The 14,580-nt window shown below is 35.7% G+C and overlaps 3 protein-coding genes across 4 annotated transcripts in view; 1 reads left to right on the forward strand and 2 right to left on the reverse strand.

The window, feature by feature from the left end:
• The first annotated feature begins 3,810 nt into the window (after positions 1–3,810).
• On the forward strand, positions 3,811–5,300 carry LOC113065590 (interleukin-1 receptor-associated kinase 1-binding protein 1 homolog). The gene is made up of 4 exons (XM_026236960.1): positions 3,811–4,160; positions 4,238–4,303; positions 4,394–4,524; positions 4,659–5,300. The coding sequence occupies exons 1-4, from the start codon at positions 3,867–3,869 to the stop codon at positions 4,915–4,917; spliced, it is 750 nt and encodes a 249-aa protein (XP_026092745.1). The 5' UTR covers positions 3,811–3,866; the 3' UTR covers positions 4,918–5,300.
• A 985-nt stretch (positions 5,301–6,285) lies between these two features.
• Positions 6,286–9,144, reverse strand: LOC113065346 (uncharacterized). The gene is made up of 7 exons (XM_026236570.1): positions 9,016–9,144; positions 8,656–8,786; positions 7,817–7,906; positions 7,643–7,737; positions 7,378–7,532; positions 6,657–6,773; positions 6,286–6,539 (listed from the first exon to the last, which is right to left on the reverse strand). Exons 2-7 carry the CDS (start codon positions 8,778–8,780, stop codon positions 6,444–6,446), a joined length of 678 nt encoding a protein of 225 aa, XP_026092355.1. The 5' UTR covers positions 8,781–8,786; positions 9,016–9,144; the 3' UTR covers positions 6,286–6,443.
• A 990-nt stretch (positions 9,145–10,134) lies between these two features.
• LOC113065591 (PH-interacting protein-like) overlaps positions 10,135–14,580 on the reverse strand; it is a 36,725-nt gene continuing 32,279 nt past the window's right edge. For both annotated transcript variants that reach the window (XM_026236963.1, XM_026236961.1), the window contains exon 39: positions 10,135–13,996. In XM_026236963.1, coding sequence (XP_026092748.1) covers positions 13,320–13,996 — 677 coding nt within the window. In that variant the 3' untranslated portion in view covers positions 10,135–13,319. The remainder of the gene's footprint in view (positions 13,997–14,580) is intronic.

The following is a 14,580-nucleotide window of genomic DNA, read 5'->3' on the forward strand; positions in this document are numbered from 1 at the left end:
ATACAAAAACATCTGCACATAGTGCAATGAATCACCAATCCAAGATCAAGTATTTGAGAGACCAGAATGATGTGTGTGCAGTAAATCAATATAACTCCTACTGAATAGCGAAAGTGCAAATGTACCTCTCTCCTTAGTTGGTAAAATAGATTTTGACATTAAAATGGCACAGTCCATAAGAGAAGTCTGGAAGACCATTCCTCTGAGCCCAGATGACCTCACATGTGTATTTTCCCCTCTAACATGTTATTTTTATATTTAATAATAACATAAAAAAGCTTTACAGGGCCGGAGAATCTCAAAAACATCTTCTTTAATTCCATTCCTCACTGAATTGTGGCCAGCCAGATCATATGCTTCTCATCTTATCATCCTCCAGGACCATTGCCAAATAATCACAAGGACCCTTTAAAAGTGTTAACTTGTTTGTTTGTATCATTCTGGAGTTCAGAAGAGCAATAATTCAATCTTGTTATAGATAGGTCCTGGAATAATATACTGTTAAACTATTGGTGAAACTCCTACCACAACACACACAGGATTCTGAACAGCTTCAGATTAGGGACTATAGGGGAAGAGAGAGAAGTCCTGCAAAGATTTTCCATTATCAAAAAGAACTTCAGTCTATCAGTAGGTCAGAAGAGAGACAGAGTCAGATGGAGGACATGGTGAAAGATCTATTTAAAGATTGACGGAAATAAAAAAATTATTAAGATCTATAAAACGGTTCCTTAATCCGCACAATAATGCACATTCAAATATAAGAGCCACAGGCCACAGGGTGGGAGGTGGGGGGTGCAGCTGGCTCTCTCTCATTAGCCGAGTGTTTGGATCAGAGTAACTCTTGTTACAGCAGTAAACTGCAGCTTTGAACTTTTAATAGAGCTCTGAAATCCAAGCAGCCTTTAAAATACACATTTCTGCATAACAGAGCGAGACTGTAAGAATGAGTGAAAGATCGAGGCTGAGAGAGACAGTGAACGCACAACTAAATGTACAAGAGACAGAAAGCTGAGAGCTTACCAAAAGTGATTTCATAGATCTTAAACCACTTTAATTCTCAATATTCAGACATCCTAACAACTCTTAGATTCACATCAGTGGTCTGTGTCAGCAGTGGCCCTCGATAGCAAGCCCTGTGGGTCAGAACCAAAGGTGACGCATTAATAAACCAGTTCTAATGATTGACAGTTTGATTGATTGACGTGATACTGCAAAGATGTGTCTTTCATGTTGCATAATGGCTGGCAAAACAAGTGGGGAAAAAAAATATAATAAAGAAATAATATTTAAGATATTATAAAAAAAAAAAAAGATAATTTCCAAGCTTTACTATGAATTATGTCACTCAAGTTGCTTCACTGTATATTCTACAAGGTGAAAACCTATAAATGAAACTTTTTTTTTTTAATGGGGGGACTCCTTTTTATAATGTGGTGTACAAACTGACAATGTTTTAATAAATTCATGTACCCTTTATGGACCTTTTGCTACAAAATGAACAAATGTTAAAAAGAATCAAATAATTTAGGTCTTTGATCTGAATTTGATATCCTTAAGTTATAAGTCTATCACAAAGTTTTAATGTAAAGTGTCATTCACCATACTGAAGATGTAAACAAGAAATGGAGTAACTGAGTGAAAACTGAGATAAAACTCAGCTAAATGACAGGCTGCACTGAACAGTGCATGAGTTTGTTTATTTGAGCTAATATGTATTCACAGGAAGAAAAAAAACATGAGCTCCAAATGTTGCAAACTGCAGTATTTTTATTAAATTACATTTTTTTAACTTACACGCTGTAAAAAATAAAAAATAATTATCAAAGTGTATGAGTATGACTTACTAGAAAATTTCCAATTCATGAAACTTGCATTTTAAATGCAATTAATAATTAATTTTACTAGCAAATTTCTGATATAACACCAGAAATCTTGAAAATTATTGCACCAAATATTATTCACTGTAAAGTCTAAATTAAAATATCAATTTTGTTTGTTTTTTATTGGTTGAAACTTATCTGCCTAACAAAATGTGCAGAACCTACACAAAATGAGCATCTTACAGCTAACTTTAGTTTAATTTGAAACGGTCCAAACAAGTAGAATTCTAGAGCCTCCCAATGTCACTGACATATCCGATTTAAACTGGAGCACCACAGGGCACACATATGGGAAAAGACATAAATACATATACATTCATGCCCTCAGGCAGACTCAGCACCCCCTCTCCCCTGCTGAAGTCTCTAATCATGTCCAGGAACACGAAAGACAAGTCAAAGAACATTTTCCCAGGGTTAACAGCAAGCAGGCACTTTTGAGACCAACCACTGAAAGCCAACGGGAGAGGTCAGGTGGATAGAGGTGTCACATGACATCACAGACAGGTGGACTACACAGGTGATCTCTGATGTAAATTAAATTATTGAAACTATTTGTTGGTGAATTTATGTAGCTTTGTAGTATTATAAATGAGTATGGTAAATTAATTTAATTTATCAAAATATTAAAGCCCTTGAATAGAACAGATTCACTGCGACTGACAGAGTTAATTTCTTTCTGGGCCACAGAGACAGAGGGATAAAGAGTTAATGTTATTTTTCATTTCCTGGGAATGGGGCTTGTTTCTTTGTTTCCACAGCTCGACTGCTGCGCTTCCGTACGCAACTTATCGGATCACTTATCAACCCGTTTGAAGTGCTCAGTGTCTCCAAACCCCACTCCTGCACTCACAATCCCAGCTTGAACATTAAATATTCCTTCCTTCAACAGAATGGCAGTGGTCCAGAGTCAGGGCCCACACGGCTAAACAAATAAAAGAAGCCATTGCATGGATCTTGGCAAACACACATCATCAGATAAACAGTTTCAAAAAGCTAACACAGAACTATGCACAACCCGAGACAATATCAACAAATACGTCCTGTGCTTTTTCAGAGCTATATTAGACAGAGGGCTTTACGGTTTAATACAAACAGACTGCTTTCAGTGGCCATGCATGAACCTTGTTCTGCCTTTAATTATTTCTAATACATACAATAATAATCAGAGGAGCATAACAATAATAATATTCTATTCTTTTTGATGTAACATCTTTTTGTGCTCAATAATACAAACATTTATTAAATATCGTAAGTTATCAATTGACAAACTATTAAAGGTCTGATTTGGAAATCAGTAAATAAGTTTGGTTATAAAACAAACAAGATTTATAAGCAATTACAATGTTTTAAAATAATATGACACACATGTGTGTATATATATATATATATATATATATATATATATATATATATATATATATACTTGATCCTTAAAGAAAAGGATAATGAAATAAATATGCATTAAGAGATACACTGCCATTTCTGCTATTAATCACTGTTGTTTTTAATACTTATATTATTCATACAATTACTACAATTGTATAGCTTTTTTATAGCGGAATAATAATAGTAATAATGTTTCTGATTTAGGAATTTAGTACTATGTAAGTTTTTTTATGTTTTTTTGTTTTGTTTTTGTTTTTGTTTTGTTTTCCTGGCTTTCGGTCTTCAGCTCTTTCAATCACTTTGTAGATCTCTGCTGCCCTCTCCTGGTCAGTTCTCAAAAATAATTTGCCTTCAAAGTCTATGAGAATAAAATAAAGCACATCTTTGAACGATTCTAAGTATTTGAAGCGTACAGGCTTTAACACGTTCGACTACACAAGAGCTCGTCGCATTTCAGATCACTGATCTGAGATCTCTGTTATAGATCAGTGTTTCAGATACTGCTATTGTGACGTAACGTACAACAACAAAGGAGACGACATTTCCCGCCATGCGCTGGACACGTTGCCATAGCGCCACGTTGGTTTACCAACAAGCATGGCGCACAGTCCGTCTCGTGTCTTTGCTGCAGTTTCACCGAGTGCTGGAGATGTTTACCAAGACGAAAACGAAACGGTGTTTAACCGGGGTCGCAAGCAAACACCTTTACACACTCTAAACAACACACGAGTGGTTCAGATGACTGGCTGTGCGGAGTTATCGTATCCTCCGGACCGAGCCACCGTCACCATCAGCGTCAAAAACAGTAAAGAACATGTAAACGACGTGACCAATAGCGTTACCCGAAGACTGGAATACATACTACAGACCGCGAGACAGCATGACGTCAAGGTGCTAAATAATTAAAATCTGTGTAACGTTATTTATAAAGAAAGTACAAAAAGTTATAATAGTTTATTTCCAAACAGGAAGAAAGTATCACTGTGACAAAGCACTTACAAAGAGAGGAAGAGCTCTTCCACATGCGAGCTGAGGTAAAATGGAAAACATTAGTTGTTGCATGTGTCCTATTTGACCTATTTTATAATATATTTGCTCTTTAATTATCCCTTTTGTCTGTGCAGGTGCTTGTGGTGTTTTCAGACTTTGAGAAGATGCAACAAGCACGCTCAGTTTTGATTGAAAAACTTGACAAAAGCGTGTGCGTGGGTGACCCCTACTACAGTCACAGCGCTGAAAGTCTCAGTTTGTTGAGGTAAACAAAGCTTGAACAATCTCAGTCCTCATATAAACCGCCACTGTTTGCCTGAACACAGCTTTGTAACATGAAATTAATTTAATAAGCCTGTTTGAAAGCATGTCAAAACATTTTTATGGTCTTCTCTGCAGACGCAGAGTATGTTTGGAAGCTGTGGACAATGCCCGGCTAAAAGCCAGTGAGGCATGTTGCATTCTGGGACAAGCTCTGGGACGGCCGCTGCTTGTACGTGAGGAAGAATCACGAGAGTGGACCAGCGGCCAGCATGAAGTGACTGACTCTCCTCTAACACTACATCAGAAGACTGGGGTTACATTAGTCACTGCCTCTTCGCGTGTATTTGTGGCCTTTGAATTGCGACCAAAGGACAGCAACAGGAGGAAATTTTGAAGTTTCTGTTTAGCAATAATAATAGTACATGTTATTTCATTTATTTGCTGTTATAACCTGTAAACACATAGTCTTGTGAAGTGAGCACCATAGATGACCTCAGATACTCACAAAAGGAGCTAGAAATAAAGATACCACTTGTTTCTACTGGTGTCACTTAATTAAGTCTCCAAATTCCAGAATATATTGAATAGCACTGTGTGCAACTCAAAATATACTTGTAAAATATGTTCTAAACATTGACAGAAAACAATGTTAAAGTTTAACAAATGAGTTAGATGTGACTGTGTTTGAATAGGGATTACATGTACTATATATTGTTGCATGACTGTGTCTTGACTTGCACACATAAAGAAACTCTGCAAGCTTGTTATACGTACTGACACCCAAAAATCCAATCAAATTCCCCAATCTTGTAAAACCACTGGCAGTGTTTACAGGTGTTTTACTGTGTTTACTTCTTGTTGACAATGTGTGTTTTGGTAAGGTTTCGAAATTTGCTTGCACAGTTGCACTTGCTATGAACATTTTAATAAGAGTTTGATAACAAAACATGACCATAACGACTACCATACAATTTTCATGATGGATGTGGTCCATCACTCCAAAAAACCTCATGCTTGAAGGAAAAAAAACGCCACATACCTGCATCTGCCGAACACATGATGATGGTGTGCAACAGATCTCATCTTCCTGCGACATGTTCATTCACTTTATAGTTCCCATACTAATTTAATGTGACTAAACATGTCAGGTTTTTTTTTTTTTTATTAAGATGTGTTTTTGGAGGACCAACGTGTACTCACCGGCCCCCAATGCATTATGGGAATGGCACATAGACTGATGGCTTTTAAGAAGTAAAGACACAACTTTTCTAGTAGGCCTATTTTAAATAAATTAAACTTTAATAAGAAATCATGTTTGTATCAATGGCTTACTTTGAACACTGTTTACCACATTCTCAATATTGTTTTAAACAACAAATCCTTCCATTTTTCTCATGTGAATAAATATACTATATGGTATTAACAGAAAGTAATTAATTTTCTGGAACCCATCTGAGTCCAATTAACGTGTATATTGACTTAAGGGCATTTAAAAAACATTTCATTTCATCTTTAATTGACCTTTATCACAGTAGTTTCCTTCATAACTTTACCTATACTATGCAAAGTCTGCAAGTAATTAATCATTTTAAGAATATAAAAAAGCAATACTAAAAATTGCTTTTTGTGGAATATATATATATATATATATATATATATATATATATATATATATATTGCCCTGAGAAAGCCACTTAACATATATTTATATATATTCCACAAGTATAAGTTTAATAACTGAAATTACTCAGTCTATGGGGTAACTAAACAAGATATATCTCGCACATTTTCTTACTTCATTTTGTCTTTGTTTTTCAATTGCTTTAAAAGAATCAATACTGTCAATGAAGGGTAGCAGACATAATGTCTGTGTTCTCAACATTTCAAAGTGTTTTTAAAACCTCACAGGTTTTCACTCCTTCAGTCGTGAGGGTAGATTTCTTGCAACCATTCCTCCAAAACAAACTTTTCCCCATCAAAGTGTGAAAAATAGTGCTGTAGAGTAGGAATGTCTGGCTGTAGCACAAGACAGACACAAACACTGATTAATACGGAATCTAAACAACCTTAAGAAACTACCAAGAAAACACAAACGTTTTAAGAAGTAAATAAAGGTAAAAGATTTCTCTGCACCTGAAAGCCTTGAAATAGCTTGATGTTATTCTGGGGAATGTATCCAATCAGTATTGATGAGGAATCGGGTCCACTGAACATTATTCTGTAATGAGGAGTATCCTTGACTCTCTCCAGCTATACACAAATACATCTTTTAATGGACTACTGTTATATTTCTGTGGTTTCAGGTTCATTGTCAGGTCATCATTTACACTCTTAAAATTAAAGGTTCTTTACTGGCATTGATGGTTCTGTGAAAAACCTTTTAAATCCACCTTTTGAATGCACAAAATAGTGTTGGGGTATAGCCTACTTGGACTTTGGACTTGGACTCAGACTACAGTTATGAATGAACTCGGATGGACTATGACTGACTTGTACTTGGGCATTTTGGACAAAGAATTTATTCAGAGTACAGATGATTCCGAGTCATGTATAATGTGAAAGATTAAAAAAATTAAATTAAAGATTAAATTAAAATTAAGATAACGACATTAATAAATGTGTTTCATTCAAACTCAATTGGTTAAAGACAAGGACTCAGACCAAAGGTGGACTCAAATCACACACTGGCACAAAAGGTTCTTTATAGTGGTTACTGAAAGGTTTTTTGGGGAACCCAAAACTGGTTCTTCTATGGCTTCCTATTACTTTGAAAATCCACGTTTGGAACCTTTATTTGTAAGAGTGTGTGATTTATTTAATTTCAATGAAAATAGTGTTTATGTATCTAACAAACCTCTGAGTATTTCTTTCTCTTGATCCACTCTGGTGGGGCTCGGAGTCCTGCGTCCCATCCTATGATCACCCCCACCATATTATTCTGTGTCATCACAACTTGACCTACACGGTGCAGCACGTATGCCGGCCTGGGGCTTCGCACCTCCTTTGACACTGAACAACAATAATCTGTCATGTTCTGTTGCTTTTAAGGTAATTAAATACAGTAAATATATCCAGTATCTAAATGACCACTTTCATTTGAGATCATTCAGACGAATTACCTGCAAAGTACCCGTGCTCATTATCATGCATCATCAGCTCGATTGCAAGCGCTTCTTCCAGAGTTTGATACTCGTCCTCTTCCTCAGCGAAGGTCCTGTAACATGACATGACATCCCACTTCAGCATCTGAGTGAATTTAAATGAATTAAAAAAGATAATTAGCATAGACTTACGGTAGTTTGGGAATCCAGGTATTTAGCCAGTCAACCCAAGCAGCTGTGTTCAAGTAGGATGTTCTTATGGAGTCCCATGTGTCAAGGATTCTGAATATGAAAGATGTAATGGAATATTTCAAGCAGTGACAAGTTTTATATATATATATATATATATATATATATATATATATATATATATATATATATATATATATATATATTTCAACTTCCTAATTGAGAAGCACAGTACCAGAATGCTAAAGAAGCTGATTAAAAATGCCTAATCACCAAACCTGAAATTGGTGGGGTCAGAAGATTTTTTGGAATGTTTTTGACAGAAGTCTTTATGCTCACCAATGCTGCATTTAAAATACTGTTAAATAGTAATACTGTGAATTAAAATTTAAAATGCTTGGTTTCCATTTGAAAACATTTGAAAATGTAAGTAATTACAGTGGTGCCAAAGCTAAATTTTCAGCAGTCTTTTTCTCCATTTTAGTGTCACAAGATCATTCAGAAATCATTGACGATTTGATACTCAAGAAACATTATCTAACTATTATTTTCAAAGTTTAAACAGTTATGTTTATTAATATTTTGTGTAAACTAGGAAACATTTTTACAGGATTCTTTGATGAACAGAAAGTTTAAAATAAATTAAATTATTGTATACTTTCGACTGACTCATTGCAACCTTGCTGAATAAAAGTATAAATAAATAAATAAACACCGACCCAAATTCTCAGTTGTAGTGATGCAATGCAGTTTTTTTAAAACACCTTCTTACTTTTAAAGTCCCATAGTGTGACACACACACACACACACACACACACACACACACACACACAGGTGTTTACCTCTGAGTGGCGATGTGTCGTTGTGTCGCGGTGCCGCTTGTCCATTTGGAGATGAGATACTGCGCAGGTAGAGCTGACAGCAGGAGCGTCAACTGTATAATCACACCTAACGTGATTTGAGGCATCACTGCCTGTGCATTCAGTATGACAAAAATTTCACATCAGCACTCAGATTCTTAGCCTACTGTTGTATTTTTCAATTTGAAATATAAAATATTTGTACACTAGCCTAAATGTATTCTGCACTGTTTATTGAACAAATTGCATGTATCTTACCTTATGCAAGAACTTAAATGTATAAACACAGAATTCACTATCGTCAGAAAGACTATTTTTAACTTGATAACAGGAAGAACTCACCGACACACTTAGTTTGTAATGCGTTGTGTATGCATTGCCTTGAAAACAATAAAATATTTACATGCGGGTAGTTTCGGTTTGACACCTGCGCGTCTAAGTTCAGCTTTATTAGACAGCGCGCGTCCAATGGCTGCGGCCCACGAGAGGAGGTGTGTACGCGTCTCGCGCCGCCACGTAAGGAACGGATGCCGCGTGCGCATGATTAATTTAGTTCTGTTAGTTTTCTTCCTTAAGTGCTAGACACTTTAACAGTTTTTTAAGCCAAATATCCTGAATCATAACCCAACACCCCGCCAAAAATACTTCTTCTTTTTCACAACAACACACACGGTTTGTAGTTTTACACCATGCGCTCATGCACACATCTTGCAGACTCACGTTCATACTTGTGGTTTGTACAGTTGATTCAGTAATTATTATTCTGTGGTGATAGTTTTGAGAAATGTAACTGAGATAACGTCTTTAATACAATATACATTAATGTATTTAATATAAAACACCAGGAATAGTCATATAAATGTCAAGCATATTATAAAAAATATTTTTGAAATGAAAACAGCTAGTGGGATTAAGCGAGACAAGTGTTATTTTCATGTACTTTATATGCATTCAAATTTGATACCTTATATTTATATTGTTGTATTATACTATTCGTATATATATAAATCGGACTTGTGGTACATTTTCCTACCAATAAAAACAAGTGGATTATTGCATGTGCAATTCCAACTAATGCACAAAAGAGGGCACTGTTCTCCATGAAATGGCTTATTATTAACTGTTTAATGGTTTTAAATCTCATTTTGAATCTCATAAAGTTACATTTAGTGTATTATTATTATGTGTAATAATAAAAAAGATATAAAATAATATCAGTCTGATACATGTTAGGTACCAGTCCTTTAAATTGTAAGAGCAAAATTTACAAAAATTCTTTAGCTATAAAAACAGTGACGAGTTTAGTTAAGTTTTAAATTCACAACAGAAATGCCCTTAACTTTAAAGATTTTATTTCTGTGACTATTTTCATGGCCCAGAAATCACAGTTTTAGTTTTCCCTATTAGTAAAGCAGGTTTCCCATGACTGAAATAAAATAACAAATATGGAAGAACAAGACAGTATGTGGAAACACAAATGTTTTATTTCCTTAAAATATCAGTATGAACTAATGTGACAGCAGTACACCCTACACATACATTCTATTTAACGTCTTTATTTACACTTTTTCCTTTATATAAAAGTATACAAACTAACATAGAAAGGCCTCTCAGTCTGAGGATATAAGACCAGAGAGGGGGAAAAAAAGACCCTGACCCCACAAACATGACTGTACCTTCAGATTTAAAAGCCCGGAGAATATACTAACATGCATCCATCTTTGATCTTCACTCTAAAACCTGTCAATCAGTTCGTGAGATGTCACTTCCTGTGCAGTATGGTGGCAATAGAGGGGTCGTGAGTCAGATATAATACAGTTTTCATGTAGCAACAGATTATAAACACCAGCTCAATAAAACACGGGGCTTGTACATAAACACACACACAGAAATGGCCATCACATACACTCGAGAGTCTCAGACATGCATCATCTGCATATAAAACAGCCACATACATTCCCATCCAACAGTCTCATACATACACTTACACAACCACACACTCATTCAAAGGCTTTGGTTCATCAAACCAGTTTTAAAGCTATGGGCTGGATTAGCTCTGTTGTAATGGGTGACCCAGACCACAACTGCTGAAAAGTAAGCAAGAACCGACAAAATCACGTCCAGCTCTTATAAAAGAGACTATGCTGCATATGTGAGTCCAGACTTCAAGGTGGGATACAATACCTTAATTCTTCAGTTTTACAACACAGACACGTACTTACAAACAAAAAGTCAAGGCACATTCAAAACACAGAACACAACATGCACACTGCCTCTTGTGTGATTCGCTGCCCTGCAGTTTCTACTCAAGCCGAGTCGATGCATCAGAACGGGAAATATCAAACACAGTGTTTCAATGTGATTGGGCAAAAACAAAGTCCTCTCTGCTAATGAAATGAGCAGTTCCACAGAAACTGAACGAGTTTAGCTAATACAGAGAAAGAGTCCTGCTCACCGAGCTACATGAATCAACAGGTACAGTGCTGAGACAGTGAGGCAGTGAACTTGACTACACAAACACACAATCACTGTCGAAAGTGGTTTGAAGGAGCATCAAACAGTGGCATCAAAAGTAATTGAATACATGAGAAAAATGCCTTAAAATATGAATGTCATTGCATTAAATATCAAAATATCAAACTAAGAGGCACTTTAGAAGAAAGCAACCGTAAAAGCAAAATACTTCACAGAAATTGGTTGGATACATTATTTGCGAGGTGTTTAATGCGATTAATTACTGTGGTTGCTCTGTTAGGACACCTGCATAAACTTATGGAGAATATCCCCCAAAAAATTAAAATAACTTAAAGAATAATCACCTTTTGACCACTTGATTAAAAGTTAAACAAAATGTTTTTAATAAATTAATCAAAGTAGTTACAATCAATTGTATACTATCTTTCAAATGTTATATTTAAAATAATATATTTTTCAAGACACTAATACTTCTGTTCAGTAAATGGATCAGAAGTGAAAGCAAAGAAATTTAGTTACATTAGATTTCTATTTCAAGTAAATGCTGTTTATTTTAAATTTCTATTCATCAAACAATCCCGAAATTTTAAAACTGTATCACAGCTTCCACAAAAATAGTAAGCAGCACAACAGTTATCAATGATTAATAATAATAAGAAGAAATGTTTCTTGAACACAAATCACCCAATTTAAGGATAACTGAATTAATAGTTGCTGTAATTCACCTTTGCCATCACAGGAATAAATGTGTTTTTAAATATATATTCAAATCGAAAACAGTTATTAATTTTTTTTTTTTTTTACATTTCAAAATATTTCTGTTTTTACTGTATTTTTAATCATAAAAACAGCCTTGGTAAGAAGAAAAAGACCCAAATGAAAATGCTGCTTGTTTGACGACAGTCATGTTAAAATCAGTTCAAATGTTTTGCATTCACTTGCATACATTTTTAGATTAAAAAAAAAAAAAAACATGAATAATAATTTGAAATGACTAATTATTCATCATTAATATAATGTCACATAATTTCCAAATGTATATATATATTTTCAGCCATATATATAAAAAAAAGCTATTTCTGAGAAAATCTCTACCATCATTTGTTTGCAAAAATAAAAAACATTTGTTATTCTCTAGTCTAATGCAATGACATTCACACATTTTAACTGGTTTAAGCGTCCAAACACTTTTTTTGTGGCCACTGTTTATAAGTCATGGTTCTAGTTGGGGATCACAGTGCATTGGGATCATAGGGAGCCAGATAAAACAGGCATGGAGTGATGATGTCACTATCACACCTCAACAACTGCATGAACTCAACACACACGCGAGTGCACACACACACACACACACGCACACACACACACAAACACACAGTGGTCATGGCTAGATATGCTGCTCACTAACCTCTATCCCAGCAACAGATCAATAACACACATTTGTACTGGATAAATCAATGCAATAAAGCATCGAACACACTCTCTCTCATAACTTGGGGAGTACAAAGGAACCAGAATGTACTGAATGTATGAAAAGGCACAAGGTATTGCTAATTATATAAAAACATACGTGAATTACCACTGCCACTGATGTTGACTTGCAGAGAAAGACGTTAAAAAGACAACACGTGATTTATGAGGTCCTTTTCTGCACTCCACTACTGCTTTACTGCCACTTCCACAATGATCTGTTAAAAATAGATTTTCTTTTCTGAACAAGTGTTTGATTTGTTGCCCTTAGCAACAGCCGTGTAAAAACAATGCATAAAATTAACACTTTAAAGAAACAAGACAGAGTAAAAGCTTAAGTTATTTCACACTCGCACACACTCAAACAAGTGCTTTCTTGAGAGATGAAATCAGGTATTTGGATTCATAAGACTGTATAAGTACCTTTTTTCACTGGCATTGAAATAGTGCATATGAAAATCAGTATTTAACTGCATCTGTGATTTTTCAGTGGAAGAAAATGTATCAGGGGATTTTATCAAGGGGCTGTGACTCTTGAAGTCACCAAAAGAGTCAAAGATTCAAACCGTAAGAATCTATTTAGAGAGTCCGAAAGAAAGATTCAGATAATCATGAATCTGATAGCAGCAGGAATGGTTTCCCCTCTCCAGTGGGGCGAGGATAAGGGGTTGTGTCGCATAGGACATGCAAAGTTGGCATTGTTACCAGCCAATAAGGTTGGCTTTGGCCTTCTCTGTGAGCTTGCGGACTCTCCCTTTGCTGGACGTGCCGAATGTAATCGAGGCATCCTCAAACAAAAGCTGTCTTTGCTCTTCCTCAGAGTCTTCTTCGTTATAGAAAGCTGTCCTTCGACCCTGGTTACGCGTTCTCATCTGTCCTTTTGAGCTCTTATCCTCTCCCATATAAATGTCAGGCTCCTCCCTTAGGGCGGGGCCTGGTGTCGGGGGTGTGGTTTCTTCGTTGCCACGCCGACTGCTCCTTCTGAGTGCTTTGGGGCTTGAAGGAGCTGGGGTATCTGGCGTCCTGATGACTCGTGGTCTACCTCGTGGTTTCGAACACTCTGGAGTCACTATGCCAGAATCTGAAAGACTACTGTCCTGGGCTGTAGAAGAAGCCCCACCCTCATCACCGGTAGACAGAAGAATCTCCTCCTCGTGGGAGGAGCTTCTTCGTAGGGACTCCAGCTCTTTCTTGCTTTTCCTCCCTCTCTTTTTTCCAGAGGCCTGGGACAGTGGGGGCGGCGGTACCACTACTGGCGTTTGTATTTGTGCATCTAATCTGGGTCTGCCCCGACCTCTTCGTACCACTCCCAGAGTCACTTGACTATGGCCATTCAAATGCAAACTATTTTGAGGAGAAGAGTTGGGATTGACTGGACCTAAGAGAGATTAAGAATATAGGTAGACATCAAACATTCGTACATTCAGGCAACAGATGACTATTTTTCAACATGGCTAACAATACATTGCATTTTCATTCATTTCATGTACATTTCCTGGTAATTAAACACATGACACATGGAAAGATTCATGGATTTCCACTTCACACGGCTGTCATTCACAACATTCTACACATCACATCATGTTTATTAAATATATATATTTTATATTTTTTTTTATATATAATATATTTTTATATAATATATATTTTTATATAACTTTAAATATAAAAATACACACAAAGAAAATAGAAAAAAAGAAGGAAGAAAAAAGTTACAATCATTAAAAACATTTAAATCTGCAGAGGTAAATTTCAGTGGAAAAAAAGTTCAAAATCACTGCAGAAAATTAAAAAGAAAAAGTTTCAGGAAAAAAAATGACATTTGCAGAAGTATTCTAAGCATTTCAACAATATTTACTGCTGAAATCAGCAGTATTACACAGTTTTCCTACAAAATCAGTGCAAAAGAAAGTTTTAAATCCAATAAGGATAACATTTTAATGAGCAGAAAAAAGGTGATTG

This window comes from Carassius auratus, chromosome 48 (genome assembly GCF_003368295.1).
Source record: "Carassius auratus strain Wakin chromosome 48, ASM336829v1, whole genome shotgun sequence".
Taxonomy (NCBI): Eukaryota; Metazoa; Chordata; class Actinopteri; order Cypriniformes; family Cyprinidae; genus Carassius; species Carassius auratus.

Coding starts and splice junctions, on each gene's coding strand:
- LOC113065346 (XM_026236570.1), bottom strand. CDS start 8,780: ATGCCTCAAATCACGTTAGGTGTGATTATACAGTTGACGCTCCTGCTG. Junction 7,907..8,655: donor CGACACATCGCCACTCAGAG/GTAAACACCTGT, acceptor TTTCATATTCAG/AATCCTTGACACATGGGACT. Junction 6,774..7,377: donor AGAGAAAGAAATACTCAGAG/GTTTGTTAGATA, acceptor ATTTGTGTATAG/CTGGAGAGAGTCAAGGATAC.
- LOC113065590 (XM_026236960.1), top strand. CDS start 3,867: ATGGCGCACAGTCCGTCTCGTGTCTTTGCTGCAGTTTCACCGAGTGCT. Junction 4,161..4,237: donor CGAGACAGCATGACGTCAAG/GTGCTAAATAAT, acceptor ATTTCCAAACAG/GAAGAAAGTATCACTGTGAC. Junction 4,525..4,658: donor GAAAGTCTCAGTTTGTTGAG/GTAAACAAAGCT, acceptor TCTTCTCTGCAG/ACGCAGAGTATGTTTGGAAG.